At 43.9% G+C, this 19,804-nt stretch overlaps 1 protein-coding gene across 1 annotated transcript; it reads right to left on the bottom strand.

The window, feature by feature from the left end:
- Positions 1-8,658: 8,658 nt before the first annotated feature.
- On the bottom strand, positions 8,659-17,006 carry LOC117553783 (extracellular calcium-sensing receptor-like). Its single transcript, XM_034227853.1, has 8 exons — positions 16,828-17,006; positions 16,116-16,410; positions 15,739-16,028; positions 15,198-15,493; positions 13,817-14,022; positions 13,475-13,696; positions 9,637-9,760; positions 8,659-9,560 (listed from the first exon to the last, which is right to left on the bottom strand). Exons 1-8 carry the CDS (start codon positions 16,932-16,934, stop codon positions 8,659-8,661), a joined length of 2,442 nt encoding a protein of 813 aa, XP_034083744.1. The 5' UTR covers positions 16,935-17,006.
- Between the last annotated feature and the right edge of the window lie 2,798 nt (positions 17,007-19,804).

Here is a 19,804-nt window from a genome sequence, read left to right on the forward strand (position 1 = left end):
TCACGAGGAAGTCTGAATACTCCCCCTGCTATAAGGATGGCCTAGGCTGACTCTGCAGGAGGACCACACCCAGCGGGTGAGGGGCGGCAACATTCACCCTGTAGTATCTGGCGAATGTGCTCTGGGATGCCCATGTGGCCGCAGCCCATATGTCCTTGCACCTTAGGGAGGAACGCTGTGTTCGGCCATAAGGTGACACCTCAGACACGAGCTGTTCACGGACAAGGCCTGAAGCTCGCTTACACGCTTTGCTGAGGTAATGGCAAGAAGGAAAGCAGTCTTAGCTGAGAGCCACTCCAGTTCTGCCTGTAACAAAGGTTCAACAGGAGGCGAGCATAGGGCATCCAGCACCAAGGGCAGGTCCCATGTAGGGGCCCTTGGGATATTCGGGGGGTGAAGCCTCAGAGCTCCCCCTTAAAAAGAGGGATACCTACCTATGGCTCCCACTGTGCTGTTGTCAGCCCTTGTGTGTTGAGCTGATATAGCAGCCACATACACCCTGACGGTAACGGAACACCGGCCGTCGTCCAGGAGGGACTGCACGAACTCAAGGGTCGTAGGCACCGAGCAATATACTGGGTCCTCATTTCGCCCTTGGCACCAGTCAAAAAAACGAAACAGTTTCCACCTGTTTTCATACTGCCTACGAATAGATGGTGACCTGGCATTTGAGAATAGTCTTCCTGACAGACTCTATGCAGTCGCTCAGCAGTGGGTCGGGCCCTCCAGTGGCCAGACCCACAGCTGGAGGCGGCAGGGGTCGGGGTGTCACATCCGACCCTCCAACTGAGACAAGAGGTCCTTCCTGTTGGGGAGATGCCAAGGCGTCCCACGGCAGAGTCTGAGCAGCAGATGGACAGGCCCGCACCTAGCTGGGTTTAAACAAGGAAGTTTAACAGGACAGCCTAGCCAGGCGGCTCCTGCTAGAATCAAGCAACACGCCTACCAGGAGCGGGGGCGAGAACACTGCCTTCACTGGTTGAGTTGATAACAAATTCCAGATGCAGTGTAACCGGGAGTGGGTGCAAGAACACAGCCTCCACTAGCTACCTGCTGAACGTAAAGAGTAGAGCAATGCTCCTATACGCCGAACACAGAGAGGGATGTAAATGTCCTACACCACGTTACCAGCAGAGAGAGCGGGAGCGAGCACTGCATTCACCTAGGTGGATTAGATAAGGAAATGTAACAGGGCAGTTTAGCCAGGCAGCTGCTGCTAGAATGAAGCAGCGCGTCTACCAGGAGCAGGGGAGAGAACACCGCGCTCACTGGTTGAGTTAATAACGAATGCCAGATGCAGCGTAGGCGGGAGCGCGGTGCGAGAACACAGCCTTCACCAGCTACCTGCTGAACGGAAAGAGTAGAGCAACGCTCCTACTCGCCGAACACAAAAGGGATGTAACTACACCCATGTTACCAGCAGAGGGAGCGGGAGCGAGCGCACTGCCTTCACCTAGCTGGGGAAAAAAAAGAAGTTTCAGCAGGACAGCCTATCCAGTCGGCTGCTGCTAGAATAAAGCATCACGTCTACCAGGAGTGGGGGCGAGAACACTGCTTCGCTGGTTGAGTGACTGTGTCCAGAGCCACCCCAATGAAGGTTAGGCTCTGAGAGGGGTTCAGACAACTCTTCTCCATGTTCACCATGAGGCCTAGCCGGGCGACATGAGAGAGAAGGAGAGCCGTGTCCTGGATCGTCTGTAACCGGGATGGTCCACATATTAACCAGTCGTCTAAGGAGAGGGAGAGTCCGAACGGAACACCCTGAACTGGAAATGACGGCCTCTAAAGGCAAAGCGAAGAAACTGCCTGTGATGAGGCACAATAGGCACATGAAAATAAGCGTCCTTCAAGTCGACGGACGTGAACCATTCACCCTGGCCACGGTACGAAGAACGTCCGCTGTGCTCAGCACATGGAAAGTTAAAATCTTTAGGAACTTGTTGAGTCCCCTCAGATCGAGGATTGGGCGAAGTCCACCGCCTTTCTTCCTTACCAGGAAGTAGGTCGAGTAGAAGCCAAGGCTGTGAGATGGGGTCCACAGGCTCGATTGCACCCTTGGCCAGGAGGACTGACAGCTCCTGGTTTAGGGCGATTTATTTTGCCAGGTCGCTTATGGTGGTCATCTTGACCCGGCTTAAGACTGTAGCGGGCCAGCCCCCTCGTGGGGCGCTGAGGCCCATGGTGGGCACTGGGGTGAGCCGGTGGACGGAGAGTCCTACATGTCTCTGATAAGGGTGACTGTCAGCCAAACCTGGCGACGAGTCTGGACGAGAGTGGACATCAGGCGCCCAAGCTCTCTAGACATCAGAGCGAACAACTGTAATGAGGCGTCACTGAGGCTGGTAGAGGAAGCGCTAAGAGCATCCTGCTGCGGGGAAGCTGAGAGGGCGAGCATGAGGTGAGAGGGAATTGCCAATACGGCCCATGCGCGCCGCTGCATCGTAAGCCGTCATCAGGTCATCAGTGACCCGACATTGGAGTGGAGGGCACCTGGCCTCCGACCTCAGAGCTTCGTCAGGGGAAACTGAGGGAAGCAATGGTAGGCTCAACAGCCGGTGTGTGGTCAAGTCCAACTCTTGCCGCATCCTGCATGGCTGCCAGGGCTCGGCCATCGGACGTAAGACTGTAAAGAGCCTTAGTGTCCTCCAGCATGCCTGTAACTCCCTCAGATACTCACAAGAGGGAGGAACAGTAAAGGTTGCGAAGAGTGCGCCTAAAGAACACACTGGCAGGCGCTGTTTCGGGCTGCTGCGCATCCAGCTGCCGGTGAGCCAGTGCCCTGCGAATGACGGTACCCATGAAGCCGTCATCTACCTCCTCCGAGGGACCATGGAGCATGGGATGGGCTCTCCCCGTCATACTCATCAAATTGAGTGGCTGAAGCTGCCATCGAGAACACATCGTCATCTAGAACCAGCTCAGCCACGGTTGGGCAGCGGCGTGCTCTGCACGGGCAACAGAATGGAGAGCCAAGAGGAGTGACTTAATCTGGGCTAGCTCAGTAGTGAGTAGGTCCACCGTGGAGGACAGCCTATCAGGCTTAGTCCTCTTCTTGGGCGGTGCACCCGCAGCCTCTGCGGCCCAACGCCTAGGATGGGTAGGTTGGGCTGTGCAGAGTTGACTGTGCAGGGGGAAGGCCACCCTCAGTCAGTAGTTCAACCTCGGCTAGTCTAGTAGCTCCTACCGCACGAGGCATGATGGTGCAATTCATGCACGGGTCCTCCAAAAGGCCCTCCCTCAGATGCTCGAGGCCAAGACAAGAGGGGAGTGAGCACAATAGTAGTTAGCTTGAGCGTGAGCACTCTGCTAACTGGGGTGAGAACAATTAAGTCAGTTAATGGTTTTATGCCGTGAGAGGAGAGCGAGAATACTTTCTCCACTAGCGCCGTAGCAAGTTAGCCTAAGCGAGAGCACTCTGCTAACTGAAGGATTGGAACGGGCATTAAACCAACTGTGTGCAGTGAGAGGGGAGCGGAAACACTCTTCACTAGCGCTGTAGCAAGTTAACTTTGAGCGACAGCACTCAGTTAACTGGAGGATGGAACAGGAACCAACTGTGAGCAGGGAGAGGGGAGCGGAAACACTCTCTTCACTAGCGCTGTAGCAAGTTAAAGTGGGCCTATCATACTATATTTGAATAATATAGTGTAGGACCATACCTATATAAGGCATATTTATACTCTTTATTTTTCAAAATACCAAACAGATCATGCTGATGGGCTGATTCTGTGAGAACAGCACCATCTACAGGCCTGGCATATGTACTACAGCGTCTCCAGCGCTTACGAACGGCAATGTCCGTGGCTGTCTCCTCCTGATTGGTGGAGTTGGCCCAATAGCCGTAGCAACACTTCTGTGACGTCACAGAAGTGTTCAAATCTGGATCAGTCTGTATCAGATCCGTTGCAGCCCCTTATTAAGGGATTTGGGTATAGAGGAAAATAGAGAGGGTTGTGTCTTCTGACACTTGGTGAGTTCCCTGGAACACCGGGGACACATATTCATGTATAAAAGACGTACAAAAGTGCATTTTGCATGATAGGTCACCCTTAACTTTGAGCGAGAGCACTCAGTTAACTGGAGGATGGAACAGGAACCAACTGTGTGCAGGGAGAGGGGAGCGGAAACACTCTCTTCACTAGCGCTGTAGCAAGTTAACTTTGAGCGAGAGCACTCAGTTAACTGAAGGGTGGAACAGGAACCAACTGTGTGCAGGGAGAGGAGAGCGGAAACACTCTCTTCACTTGCGCTGTAGCAAGTTAACTTTGAGCGAGATCACTCAGTTAACTGGAGGATGGATGCACTTTATATGTCATTGCCACTCCTTGCATATCCTGTATTTTGTTTGTTCTTTTACCATGTTTGTAAAATGTAATTTCCTTAAATGTTTTATGTGAGGGAATGGAAAGTAGCTCAAAGCTAAATCTGGCACTGTTACGCTTGACATATTTAAATGTCTTGAGTGTTCATTACAGTGCATGTCCCTGTCAAATAAACGATTAAATAAAATAACCAATTGTGCACCGTGAGAGGGGAGCGAAGACACTCTCCTCACTAGCGCTGTAGCAAGTTAGCTTTGAGCGAGAGCACTCAGCTAACTGGGGATAGGACAGGAACTAATTGTGAGCTGTGAGAGGGGAGCAAAGACTCTCTTCACTAGCGCTGTAGCAAGTTAGCTTTGAGCGAGAGCACTCTGCTAACTGGGGATAGAACAGGAACTAATTGTGAGCTGTGAGAGGGGAGCGGAGACACTCTCTTCACTAGCGCTGTAGCAAGTTAGCTTTGAGCGAGAACACTCAGCTAACTGGACGATAGAACAGGTAAGGAAACAAATGTATGCGGTGAGAGGGGGGCGGAGACGCTCCCTTCACTAGCGCCGTAACAGTTAGCTTGAACGAAAACACTCAGCTAACTGGACAATAGAACAGGCAAGGAGCCAGATTTATATAGTGAGAGGGGGGCGGAGACGCTCCCTTCACTAGCGCAGTAACAAATTAGCGAGAGCCCCCGGCTAACTTGTACACAGTTATCTCATTAGCTTGAGAATAGATAGCACAATCAGCGATAAACGGTAGCGATCTCACCGGCTGACGTGCAGGAGCGTCCGCTCTTTACCGGTCCGGAGCTCCTAGGGTCCGAGCGGTGAACACCGCAGTCCCCTCCCTTGGGAGGGCGGACAGCTAGCTCGTCGCAGCCTTTGGAGGGCGAGCGTTTTCCTAGCCCGCAGTTCCGATCGAGACGATCACAAGGCTACAGGTAGCGATGAGCTAGAATCTTAATTTTCAATAAGCTAGCTTGGCTTCTACTCAAAAAGTAGTAACCTGCGCAGCGAGAAGATGAAAAAGGACTGAACTCGTTGACAACACCGGAACTTATGCCTTCCGGGGTCATACGAGGTCACACGTGACTTTGTTGATATAAATATTCGACCTACGCATGCGCGAGACAGAAGATATCCAGTGCTAAAGCACCGCCTCTGGCATACTTACTGGTCAGTAAGTATGAAATAGAACCTTGGAAAGTATCTAGATATCCCTGCCCTAATGCCAAAGTAACTGGCAACTGAATATGTGTCGCCGTCTGATGTCTATGTCTGGACCACTGCGTAAAAAGGAGGGTTTCATAGTAGGTTTTTTTAACCCTATAGGTGATGCCAGGTTCAGCTCAAAAAGCTGCAACTCGAAGCTAGCTGAAGCAAACGGCATTGGAGATTAGCTCTAAACACTGAAGCTATACCCCCACCACGGCCAGTGGTACGGGGGGAGCTGAAGAAAGTACAGTCGGGAGGAAGACGTTCAGAAAACGGTACATACTCGCCGGTGTGGACCCAGGTCTCCGTCAGGAACATTAAATCCAGATCATGAGAGGTGAAGAAGTCGTTTAACAGGAACGTCTTGTTTGCTATTGACCTAGCATTTAGCAAAGTCATGCAGAGTTTTCTCTCCGGGCTGGCCGAAGGTGTAGTGCGTCTCAGCTGACGAAGATGTGCGTGTTGAACGCCGCGCGGACCAGGAGCAGTCAATCGGGCAGGAGGAGCTGCCAGCGGGCCCAGCAGAGGCCGCAGCTCCGGAAAAACAGGGCGAATCCACCGAACCCTCGGATGGCGTGCAGCGGGAGGGCCGTGACATCTGATGCGTGGATAAGTCACGGAAGAAGCCGTCAGGTGTGCTTTTTGATGGACGAGCGCGCCACCACGCTTTCCCCGTCGCCTAAAGCACTTTCGATGAGGCAGGATGGAGGGCAACAGGCGCAGGTAGGTGGGAATAACAGACAGTAGAGGTGGGTGAGTCGATTTACGGTTGCCAGATATAGGTTTGGGCAGCAGTATAAACTCCAGTGAGGGTCTTAGGTGGATATCTTAGCAACGTTCAGCATGGATAGGTGTTGACAGCAATGGCATGGGAAAAGGATTGTGTACAATTTTGAAAAGTGGCTTCTGCTCTTCACTTAACCAGTTCAAATATTGTATGGAACCTGCAAAAAAGATGAGAAGGTACACTAAAACTTGCACGGTTGTGATTGACAAAATCTGTCCACATGCATTTAAACACTAGGCAAAGTACTCAAAAGCACCTCTGTGTGTCTTCAGGACCACATTGCCATGATGACACACACATGCAGACTCAATAGATGAAAACAATACCAGCGTTGCTTTAGCAGCTGGTAATAATGGCTCTGAATTAGCTAAGAGTGACAGTTTAAAAAGTATGCAATTACCTAATTCATTATCTCTTATGTGCTAACCTATTATTTAATGTGCTTCAAAAGGACATGCATATTGCCTTCATCAGTGACCGGTCCACCCCAGGATCTGACCATACGATGGCAACCATGAATGAATGAGCAAGCATTCTGCGTTAAATGTGTTCATACTGTTTGAAATAATGACATCTTTGTTACAGCTTTTGTAAAATTGAAGTGTGTGATCTGCAGATTGGTGGCCATTGAGAGTTTGTTACTGTAGTTTTAAAAAAACTTTACAGATTTTACATTGGCACTGGTTTTAAATATGCAAAGGCCTCTGACTTCGTTGTGATGGCAGCATGTATTTGCTGTGTCCCCATGTCCCATGGTAATATGGCTAATGAGTTTATTTATTATTTTTGGGGCAATTTAAATTTGTGTTATTTATCTTTTTTTTCAAGATTTAAATGAAGCTCAGCGCAAGTTTTTTCAGGAAGACTGGGTGTGTATACATTTACTCCGCAGCTGCATATAATCAGCTCATCACAGGCGTTCTCTTTAACCTATTACATTTCACCTCATTCTCCAGCAGCCAATCAACGTGCTGCAGCCAAACTATAAAATGGTTCTCCTCTCTCCTGCAGTCAGCTGTGATTTCAGGTGTTCATGCACCTTATCATATGGCATGTGTCAATACATGTTCAAACAAAAATAATTCTCTCCTGATTGAAACATCATGTGTTGAAATAAACAACTGCAGTTCAAAATAAAAAGTGAATTGCCTAATATTTTTGTTGTGGAATCAATTAATTTCTTTCTTTAAAAAGGCAAAAACATGAAAAAGCTAAGAAAAAAAACTTGAATACAATATATTTGGAGCAACTTCATTTATAAATGGTTGTGAACTTAAAAACGTGTGTTCACAATGATGGTAATTAAGTACATACAACTTAAAATTCCTTTTAAATCATGTGGTAAAACTAGTCGGAACAACTTAATCTTTTGAGTAATCAACTTCAAAACTTGTGTTTATGCTACCAATTATTAGGTAAGTGGTAATTAAAAACACCTCTGATTGTAGAGGAAAAGCCTTCTCCCCTAACTCAAATAACTTTGTTGCTTTAAGACAATTTCATTAGAAGTTGTCTTAACTCAATAAACATCGATGCAAACTGTTGTGTTGATTTTCTTTGTTGAGCCAATGCATTTGTTTTTAGAGTGTGGGGGGTTAGTTAGTCTGTCGACGGTAGCAAACAAGGCACGTGAGTTGTTTTTATTTTTGGTAATGAAGGTTTTTAAGTGTCTATTACTAAGACTGGAACAATTCCAGGTTACTTTTGAGAATATACGTTAAAGGATGATACAAAATGTACTTAATGAAATTCCATTTTATTTTAATTGTTGCCTTTTAAGACTCAGATGATTCAGAAATATCATATTTATTTTAGACCAAACAAACCCAGACCTACCACCTACGTACGGGTGGCTACATCATATTGTAAAGCTAATGTGCATTTTATAATGGTGCGTATGCTTATGTGTCCCAAAAGATGCAATCTATGCATTTTTGTATCTTTTAAATATAATAATAAGAATATTCAAAACACATTTTAAGAATTAGTTGAAGGATTTGTGGACTATGGGATGTTGTATTTTCCTCTTTGGCAATAATGTTATAGCAATTCAGCCAGCTTTTCTTACAATTACTATGCAGTATTTAATATTTTTTTGGAAATGTTTATCAAGTACCACACACGGTCTGAATGTTGACTTTATTTATTCACTTTATTTAATTTTTTCAGTAACTGATCAAAATGTATTGTAAAATAGGTTATTATTATTAAATTCACAAAATGACATTACAATTAGTAAAATATTGAGCATAAAATAAATTCCAATCTGAATATTTAAATCAACAAGGAAAGCATATTTTGAATGTGCACAGTATAGGCTGTATAAAGCCATCTACAGTTTTTACAAACCCCTGCTCATTAAATGTTTCTTGGTGTTTTTCTCTGGCTTAAATAAAATAATAAAACATTTTGGAGCGAATATACACGTAATTAGTCCAAAACTGGAGGCCAGAATTGCAAATATTTCCACAGCCACGGTAAATTTCCCAGGAGAGCTGACATATGCTGGGATAAATGTGATCCAGACTGCACAGAATATCAACATGCTGAATGTGATAAGCTTGGCTTCATTAAAGTTATTAGGTAGTTTCCGAGCTAGGACAGCTAACACAAAGCAAAAGACAGCCAGTAAGCCTATATACCCAAGTACAGCCCAGAACCCCAAAGCTGATCCTAATGCACACTCAAGGATGATTCTCTCCTTGTATGTCGTGAGGTTTTTCATTGGAAAGGGGGGACTAAGAACTAACCAAATAGTACATATCAAAACTTGAATAAACGTGAAAGACACTACAGTCAATCTTTGCTGTGAAGGCCCAAACCATTTCATCAAATTACTACCTGGTAGTGTAGCTCTGAAGGCCGTCAGAACTACTATAGTTTTTCCAAGAACACAAGACATGCAGAGGACGAATGTGATCCCAAACGCTATATGGCGCAGCATGCAGGACCACTCTGAGGGTGCTCCAATGAACGTTAATGAACATAAGAAACATAGAGTCAGGGAGAAGAGCAGCAAGAAGCTCAGCTCAGAGTTGTTGGCCCTGACAATTGGTGAGCTCCTGTGACGATAGAACACAGCCGCTGTTATAATGGTGAGACAGGCACCACCGATTGAGAAAGCAGCCAAGACGATTCCAAGGGGCTCGTTGAAGGAAAGAAACTCTACAGGTTTGGGAAGACATGTATCTCTCTCTGCATTAGGCCAGAATTCCTTGGGGCAAGGGAAACAATCAAAGGAATCTGAAAAAAAGAAAAGAGCTTTAAGCAGTTGGAATTTATATGTTATGTTGTAAACATACATTAGAAAAACAAATACCTGTCGCATTGCTAATCTCTCCCTCGGGACACGGTGTACAGTCATAACAGCAGATGGGTTTTCCTTTCTGGAGCACTTTACGAGTTCCTGAAGGACAGCTGTCAGTGCACACTGACACAGGCACCTGTCACATATACAAATTAACTCACATGTAGACAAGTGTGCTCTGAAGCTAACATTATAAAAGGATAGATTCATGTTTTTTTCTTCACAATGTTTTTCTTTGTGTCTTTTACATTTCTCTTTAGTTAAAAAAAATAAATAAAAGTAAACATGTATTTTAAACAATAAAACGTAAATGTCATGTTAAAAATACTCTCTCATTATTCGTAACATTGGAATTCTAACCTGTTAGGCCCCAAGCCTGTTTTTCAGGTCTCAGGCTCGAAAATGACATTTCCAGAACAAATGACCATAACTACACTTCTAAAAGGGGAAAATTAATAATCTTTTTTCTCAAAGTAATGATAAACCTGTGAGTTGGATGTAGAAAAGTCAGAATCAATATAGATGTTTTTTATTTTAAAGGAAATTCAGATTGAACATAGTAAAAAACTGTAAATGATAGTGTCCGTCCTAAAATTATTTTTTACTTATAGTGAAAACTACCCTTGGATGATGAGTTAGTAGACTAAAGGATTTAGGAATCCAAAATACAACATATAATAAGTACCCTGTATCAAGATTGATGGAAAACAAGTGACATTTGACCTTTTTAGAGAGATGTAGCAAAATAAAACCACTTCTGGGGTCATTTGGGTGGATTTTCCATATCTCTGGCCCCCCTTGGTCGATTTTGATGATTGACATCTCTCTAACTGCTTTTCCTTCCGGGAAAAGATTGTCCCACTCTTGACCTAACAATCAACATCGGCACCTCTATTGTTTCTCCGACTCAGACTGCAAGGAATCTGGGTGTGATCCTAGATAACAACCTGTCCTTCACTGCAAACATAGCTGCTACAACCCGCTGCTGCAGATACACGCTTTACAACATCAGGAGAATACGTCCCCAGCTGACCCAGAAAGCGACGCAGGTTCTGGTCCAGGCTCTCGTCATCTCACGCCTAGACTACTGCAACTCCCTCCTGGCTGGTCTACCTGCATGTGCCATCCGACCTCTGCAGCTCATCCAGAATGCAGCGGCTCGTCTGGTCTTCAACCTTCCTAAATTCTCCCACACCACGCCGCTCCTCCGCTCCCTCCACTGGCTTCCGGTAACTGCTAGAATCCACTTCAAGACAATGGTACTTGCGTACCATGCTGCGAATGGATCTGGCCCTTCCTACATCCAGGACATGGTTAAACCGTACACCCCAGCACGTGCACTCCGCTCTGCATCAACCAAACGGCTCGCTGCACCCTCGCTGCGAAGGGGACCCAAGTTCCCATCAGCAAAAACACGTGGGTTTGCTATCCTGGCTCCAAGATGGTGGAATGAGCTCCCCATTGACATCAGGACAGCAGATAGCTTACACACCTTCCGGCGCAGACTGAAAACTCATCTCTTTCGACTCCACTTGGAGCAATAGAACTATTAACAGAGCACTTATATACTAATAAAGGACTGGCTTACCTAAAGCCAGTTGAGTAGCACTTGAAATGTTTTTGCTCTATGAAACCTGATGTACTTATATGATTCTGTTTTCTTCAAGTTTGTATTTTGTTGGTCGAACGCACTTATTGTAAGTCGCTTTGGATAAAAGCGTCAGCTAAATGCAATGTAATGTAAACCGTCAGAGCCAATGGAATCGAGGGAAAGTTCCACATACACACACAGGTTACCAAATAAGGAGTGATGGTGACGCGTAGAAAAACCGGAAGCAGCTAATTTTTCTTCTCCGATTTTTGCATAAAAATGGAATTATGGATTATCAATAATTTGTTCAAAGTGACAGACACATTGCTATAACCTATGGCCTATGGATAACCAACCGCGTTTTTTCTCGTTGTAATGCCATTGAACACGACTTTTGATCAGAATAACAGCTAAGGTGAGCATATCTCCATGTTTTGCTACCTAAAGCTACTCGTGTGTTGTCTGTATTTGATTCCCCTGTCACGAGTTCTGATCGCTCAGTGATGATCCTTATATTTCTATAATCTGTGGAATCTCAGGATGTTATCCAAGCTTGTTTGTGCTGATCCAATAAGTATATAGATTGGTATAGCTGGAGTTCTGTGCTAACAGCCTTAATATTTGTTTTGCCCGTGGCTATTCAGAGGCTTAGCTTTTTAAAAAAAAAAAAAAAGTCAGTTAGCTGAGTTTCTTCCCGTTACACAGATATGAAACATTCATAGTTTATTCAATCTTAAGAAGCCCTCAGACACTTTTGCTTGCAGATGTTGTGATTTCGGCCCCTTCGGCGGGTCCGTGGGGCTTAAAGAGCCTGTGACACGAGTTTCCCCCATCATCCAAACCCATCAATTTGAGTAAATATTGTCCACTTGAAAATCGTTACTGAACTGATTTTGGATATTTGTACTTTGATAACCATTCATCTTCCCTTCAATTTTGACCATATTCTGGATCTTCTCGGGGATTCTTCATGTCCCGCCAAATTATGTGTGACGTCATTGCGGGCACAGCACTCCAGCTGCACCGTTCAGGTTCCCAGCATCTGCATGTAAACGCACGATGGTGCACACAGCAGCAAGCTCAGACAGCGATGACAGTTTAATTTTGAACGTGTCTGAGAGCTCATATGAGGCTGAAGGATCGGTTTATGTTGTATCTGTTTGTTAGAAGTTTAGGAATTAGGTGCGTCAATATGGGCGATAATATGGTCATGTAGCCAGTGGTGGACTGGGACTAAAAATCAGCCCGGGGCTCTCGACCGGCCCACTTCAGTACCGCTAGTAAATTGTCAACGGGGGGAGTGTGGGATGTGCTAGTGACTTATCCGACCGGCCCACTTCAGTACCGGCCCATCGGGATTCGTCACTGCACCCAGCCCAGCCCACGTAAACTGTCAACGGAGGAGCCTCGCTGCGGGGAAACAGTGGACCTAGTGTCCCGATCGGAGTGGGAATAATAATAATAATAATAATCCGTGCATTTTATCCATTAATTTCCCCAATATTGTGGTAAAAAAAACACACGTTTAATCCATGTTGGTGTACAACTACAAAAAGCATCGGTTTGTTTTCTCATCAGGAAATGCAGACCGGCTCAAACAAATGATTTTTAAATCATCATCCTCACGATCATTTAATGTATCATATGTTCGCCGAATTGACATGAAAGCACTAATAAATGTAGTTTCATCCACTTAGTTTACAACTACAAAAATAATCGATTTGTTTTTATATCACATACCACGGGAGGAAATTCAGCAGCTCTCACTACCGATTTTTAATCCTAATGTAATCATCATCTTCACCACGATCATTTATGTTTATGTTCACCGAATTGACATGAAAGCACTGACAAATATGAATACACTGTAGTCAACTTCATTACAACGTTATTAACGTGCCTAAACTCACTCAAAGTAATTCACCATTTCTACGCATGACAACACACTTTGTCTGTGTTTAGCTCTCTCGCCGCACAGTGACGTCACTTCCGGCATCCCCCAAAACTTAAAAATGAAGGAAGAAGGATTTCCCCCGCGAAGATCGAAATGATTGATATTTATCGGAACGGTATCGCACCTTATTTTTTAAACTGACGGTTCGAGATGACTAGTAGCCCAATATTTCATTGCACAACAGTTGTTGGGAGGCTGTCACAGGCTCTTTAAGAGGCTAATGAGGTACCGAGGTATGAGACATCATACCCTTTGAGATGATATTAAAATGTAGCATGTTAAACTATTGCTTTGGGGCTCCTCACCTGTGTGCCACCCTCCACCCAGGTGAGGTTCCTGTTGATAAGGAACTCCTGGCCCACCGGCAGTGATGAATCGTATTTCCCTACAGTCACCAACTCAATGCTGCCACTCTCATTTCTTTGCCAGTTTACCAGCTCATATGTGGCCACAGGATCCCCGTTGGCATCAAATGACACATCATAACCATTTTGGGAAAAATTTACTTTTTTCAACTGATTAAGAACCTAGGGATGAAGTAAAGGAAGACAGTGAAGGGGATAAAATAAATAATTTAAAAGTTAAAAGAGCATTCATTTGATAACATAGACGTGCAGTTTAAAAAGAACATCATTATTTTTACTGACCTCTTTGGCCTCTAGCTTAGGGAACTTATCACACTGTGTAGTAGAATCAGTTTTCTGACACACTGCGTTATGAATGGCATGCGCTATTGCATAGACAGCCTTGTACACCATATTAGTGATTCGAAGTTCAGATGTGTCAGTGTATGAGCTCTGGAGCGTCTTTATATCTTCATTTCCATCACACACACTCCTGTCTGTGGCTTCACCTAAAAACACAGAGACAGAGGGAGGTGTTTTTAGCCATGATGATTACATTAATTCATACTTATGTTTGTATTGTGTTATTTAACCTGCCAAACAAACATTGCAGGATTTACATCACATTTCAAATCACTGTTCTGCGGACATGTCTATCTGTTTTTTACATTATTAGATTATTTTAGCAGCTCATATTTACACAAATCAGTCATCAGACAACTACTTATTGTATAAGGCAAAATATGTATTCCTTTTATTTATTACTGACTTAACCTGTTATAATGATGCATGATGGACACTAGAACCAGCAGTACAGGATAATCAGAAACCCTTATCACATTAGAAATAAACATTCTGCCCTCTGCTGTCTGGTAGACGGTAACACACTAACAGGCCTACACAGCTTGATTCAACACACAATAAGACTGCTAAACTCTTGAAGTCAGGACTTTGATACTGTCCCTCTACATTTAAATACTTGTACTTTAACTCACCTACATTATGTATGTACATATACCGTATGTAAGTCGCTTTGGATAAAAGCGTCTAACAAGTAACATGTAATGTAATGTAATACCGTGTATATATTACTTCTCATAAAGTATACATTTACTACATTCCTTTTTAAAGTTCATCTTCTTTATTTTACAATGACTGTAACCTGTCAACAAATATATTCCACAATTTATATATTTTTTTTTTTACATATATTTTAACTCTGCACTATATGTTTTGGATAAACATATTCTAGAGCGTGATTCTTTTTTTCAGCATTTATTTTATGACCATTTTTGAAGGGAGACTTTCCCTAAATTGTTGTGCATTGAGGAATAAATAGCTTTCATCTAAACAAATAAACAGTCTAGAATCACTGCATAATAGCCTAAGTAGAATAATGTAATAATGTACATGTATGTTATTTACAATATATTAGACAGCATTGTTAATAAACATGATCAGAACATCACATTGTGACATCATTCACCGAGATGCACCTTATGTCCGCCTCATGTATTTCATTACAAATATTACATTTTCCTTTCAGTCAAAATCTGGGGTTTGGTCTTTAACAGGTTGATAAATTTAGGGAGCGACACTTAGACAGAAAAAAGAAAAAAAAATAACACAATCAAGACACTACCGTGAGTATCATATATGTTTAAAATTGGCACAACTTTCTCACTTTTTACCAGCCTGCAGTTGAATGCTTCCTCCCAGAACATGGTAAGCAATGGGGAGTCAGCCACTTTAGACGGAGAGAGATCCAGCAAGAAGTCCCTCAGACCTGGGATGACAGATTTTTCAATGCCAAATCCGATGGTTCCAGCACAGAAGCTGAACCTCAGCATGTCTGGGTCGGTTACCCAGGCCTCACTACCTATCCACTGGCGAGGTGGAGAAGGATTGCGTGACAGCTCCTCCAGCAAAATCTTCATATCTCCAGGGGAAATAAATGCCACAACAACCTTAGCCGTTGACCTGGAGGGACGTTCAATGACATATAAAAACAATAGTTATATTATATGATTAATATTGTATATTATAACAATACAAGTCATAAGTGTGAAGAAAAACAAAACATGAGAGATGATAAACAGATATATTGGCACATTTCCTGATGTAATAAAAACATGTTCCATCACTTATAGAACTTGTTTTGTTTTTTCTGTGCAAAAGGTCAGTGTCAGCACAGGGAACTAAAGGAGAATCAGTGATATAGAAACCTGCGGATAACGTCAGCTACACTCTGGATCCGGCTACGTGGGTGGGTCCGAGAGAAAGACTCGGAGTATTCCACACAGATCCCCTCTTTACGTGCTGCATGCAGGAAAGAGGCCATGCCATTGTTGCCATAGTCAGAATCCGACCGGACAGCACCTATCCAAGTCCAGCCAAAGTATTTGACCAGCTTGGCCAGTGCGTCAGCCTGGAATTTATCACTCGGGATTGTTCTGAAGAAACTCGGGTACTGCTGCTTATCAGACAGGCATGCACACGTGGCAAAGTGGCTCACCTAAAGAAAACAACAGTTATTTAACCGGACATAGGCAAAACAAGTAATGGACTCAAACACAGTTTGCAATAAATTCTTAATATTTACTTGAGGTATGTTGAAGGGCCCGATGATGCGCGACATACTGATGGTAGACGTGGATGCAGACGCACCAATAACGGCCATCACCATACCAGACTTTGAGCATTTGTCGCCGGTGTTAAACACCGGGTCCAGTCCCCCTGAAAGCTGAAATGCAACATGCACCGCCACGGACACCGAGTCACATGAGTCATAGATCTCATAACCAAGCTTGATCCCCGGAAGCAGCTCCGTGCTGTTGTTAATCTGCTCGATGGCGAACACCATTGCACGTGAGAAGCGCAGTCCACGGGGGAGGATGCTGCACACAGACATCGGTGTTAAAGTTAAAACTTTAAGATTTTTAAATAATATGTGATAGACTACAAGATGACTGAAATTCAAAGATATGGTTTGGATAATAACTAATAGCATCTCTGTAGGCTTTATGGGAATTTCATCTGTCAAAAACCCAAACACATGATTAGATATTAATATATCCAATATTCACAATAACTTTGCAAAATTGATTCAATGGTCCAATAAATCACAAGTTTCACATTTCTCCATTCAACAAATGGTTAAGTATACATCAGTTAAACTATTGCCTTTTATGAAATAGAAAAAATAAAATATTTATAAATTATTATTTTTACAGTACATTGCAACACAAATTCACAATATACACATAAATATACTGTAAATGCCCACAATCCAGCCAAAATCTCCCTGTACTAACCTTCCTGCGCAGCTTAGTGGCTCGGGCATGGTGGTGTAGTTATGCTTTACTGTGTGCATGTAATAGTGAAAGGAGAAAACACCCCCAATGACATAGTCACCGTCCATAGAGAATGCAGGTTGATGAGTGGTACCTTGTAGCTTACATGTCACAGATGAAGCATTAGTGCTAAGCACAGCAGCAGTCCTATCCCCTGTAAGCCCAGCCGCTTGTTTCACACCAGCCCCAAAACTATTCAGAACAAGAACTGACTTCAGCTCACACAAAGCTATAGACAGTATCAGACCAATAAGAGACATCTCCATCATCAACTGTCACCAAGTGGGCAAAATGTACTGTGTTCTCACTGGTTAATAATGTTTTTCAGATGCTTCCCTCCTTCTACCATACGTCACTTTGCTATTAGAGAGAGCATGCCCATGCACTGCGCTGACAAGATGTATTTATTTTATTTTATATTTTCAGTATTTTATTTCTCAAAGTAATGATAAACCTGTGAGTTGGATGTAGAAAAGTCAGAATCAATATAGATTTTCTTTTTTTCTTGTAAAGAAAATTCAGATTGAACATAGTAAAAAACTGTAAAATATAGTGTCCGTCCAAAAATTATTTTTTACTTATAGTGAAAACTACCCTTGGATGATGGGTTAGTAGACTAAAAGCTTTAGGAATCCAAAGTACAACATATAATAAGTACCCTGTATCAAGATTGATGCAAAACAAGTGACATTTGACCTTTTTAGAGAGATTTAGCCAAACAAAACCACTTCTGGGGTCATTTGGGTGGATTTTCCATATCTCTGGCCCCCCTTGGTCGATTTTGATGATTGACATCTCTCTAACCATCAGAGCCAATGGAATCGAGGGAAAGTTCCACATACACACACACAGGTTACCAAATAAGGAGTGATAGTGACGCGGAGAAAAACCGGAAGCTGCGCTAGCCTCTGGTGGCTACCATTAGCAGCTAATTTTTCTTCTCCGATTTTTGCATAAAAATGGAATTATGGATTATCAATAATTTTTTCAAAGTGACAGACACATTGCTATAACCTATGGATTAACCTTCAGCTGCGTTTTTTCTCGTTTTAATGCCATTGAACAAGACTTTTGATCAGAATAACAGCTAAAGTGAGCATATCTCCGTGTTTTGCGACTTTGTTAATTACTAAACGTTAGCGACTTTGTTAACCACTTTGAAAAAAAGGTTGATGATATTCACTCTTCTTTTTCTGACTCACCTTTACTCACCGCTGGGTCACCTGACCCTCCTTTCACCGACACACTAACCTCCTTTTCCCCTCTCTCTCCAAGTGAGGTTCTTACCCTCATTACCTCTGCCCGCCCTAACACCTGTCCTCTGTACCCTATCCCCTCAAACCTCCTTCAGACTATCGCTCCTGATATTCTACCGTTTCTCACCCAATTCATCAACACTACTCTAACTTCTGGTCACTTTCCAAACAGTCTCAAGTGCCCCTTTCAGACCAGCGCTTTTTCAGCTCCGGCTCGGAGCTGGAGCCTGAAAAGCGCCGGTTTTTCCTGTTCACACCGCAGCGGCGCCGGCTCTTAATTCCGGAATCTGGTTCACTTCCAGCTCCAAAAAATTGTTGGTCTAGAGGAAAGAGCTTCGGTGCTAAGAGGTGGGGTCGCTTACGTCTCTCTTACGTCTCTCTTACGTCGAGGCGTGCAGGAAACTAAACCCACCTCCACTGAACATGGGTCGACTGTCATGCCTGCCTACAAGCAGTAGTGCTTATAAACAGACTTTATAAAGTCAGGCAACACTAACCAGGCTTCGTGTGATTCTGTTTAATTGTACCTTACTTTGACCATCCGTTCACTGTTATTGATCATTGTGGAGAGAGGCAGACGTTTTGTTTTGTATTATAGCAGCTATCGGATGGAATCAATACATGGGCTGCACAGGTTGTCGTGTCCGACTATCACAAGTAGAATCATAATAAAAATACGCTGGTAAAATGTGCCTGTAGAAAACGGTTTATGCCACAATAGGATAGCAATAGCATGTAGTCAGTTTAGCTTTGGTTGCTATGCTAACATCACCCATTTTATACCAGAGAAACTTTCATAACAGCGTTGTGATACCAAACAGCGTCAATTCAGACTGACACACATTCACTTAGGCTAAGGGGAACTGGGGATATGTATCAGCTGCTTGTGTGAGTCGGACAGTGAATACTTTAGAGCTAACCGGGAGCTAACGGAGGAGAATAAACTCCCGTGGAAGAGCAGCCAACACTGCAGCGGTCGGTAAATGCTGCAGAAACACATTAATAAACAATGAACCACGGCACTCTGGAGCAAAGTATCAGGTTGGAGAAGTCGTTATTCAATTTAATCTAGATTCGTGTGATTAAAAGCAACACGATCATCGACCCGACGCAGTTGTTGTTGTGAGCGCCGTAATGCCGTTGGGGAGCAAATCAGCGATGTAAACGGTGACGTCATGATGCAGCAGCGGCAGCACCAGTCGGGTGCTGGGCGGTGTGAACAGAGCGGGAGCAGAAAAGGGAAACCGGAGCTGAACCAGAAAAGCTCTAGCTCGGAGCTAGTACTTGTAAAGCGACCTTGGGTTTCCTGAAAGGCGCTATAAAAATATTATATATTATTAGAGTTATTATTCTTTTTGGTGTCTATATACTCCGGGATCCGGAGTCATGGATGATCCTGCGCTCCTCTGTCCTGGATCGCGAGCCCTGGATCTTGAGTCGTGGCTGTGGTCCTGGATCATAGGTCCTGGATGGATATCCTCGTGGATTCATCTTCCTATTATACACACATGCATTTCCAAACATTTGGACTACCTATGTTGCAAATGTATTATCTTTTCAATTTACACACGGCATCTATTGCACGTCTGTCCGTCCTGGGAGAGGGATCCCTCCTCTGTTGCTCTCCCTGAGGTTTCTCCCATTTTTCCCTTTAAACCGTGGGTTTTCTTCAGAAGTTTTTC

The sequence above is a fragment of the Gymnodraco acuticeps genome, unplaced genomic scaffold, assembly GCF_902827175.1.
Source record: "Gymnodraco acuticeps unplaced genomic scaffold, fGymAcu1.1, whole genome shotgun sequence".
Classification (NCBI taxonomy): Eukaryota; Metazoa; Chordata; class Actinopteri; order Perciformes; family Bathydraconidae; genus Gymnodraco; species Gymnodraco acuticeps.

Coding starts and splice junctions, on each gene's coding strand:
- LOC117553783 (XM_034227853.1), bottom strand. CDS start 16,934: ATGGACGGTGACTATGTCATTGGGGGTGTTTTCTCCTTTCACTATTAC. Junction 15,494..15,738: donor GTAGCTGACGTTATCCGCAG/GTTTCTATATCA, acceptor ACGTCCCTCCAG/GTCAACGGCTAAGGTTGTTG. Junction 9,561..9,636: donor AGAGATTAGCAATGCGACAG/GTATTTGTTTTT, acceptor TCTTTTTTTCAG/ATTCCTTTGATTGTTTCCCT.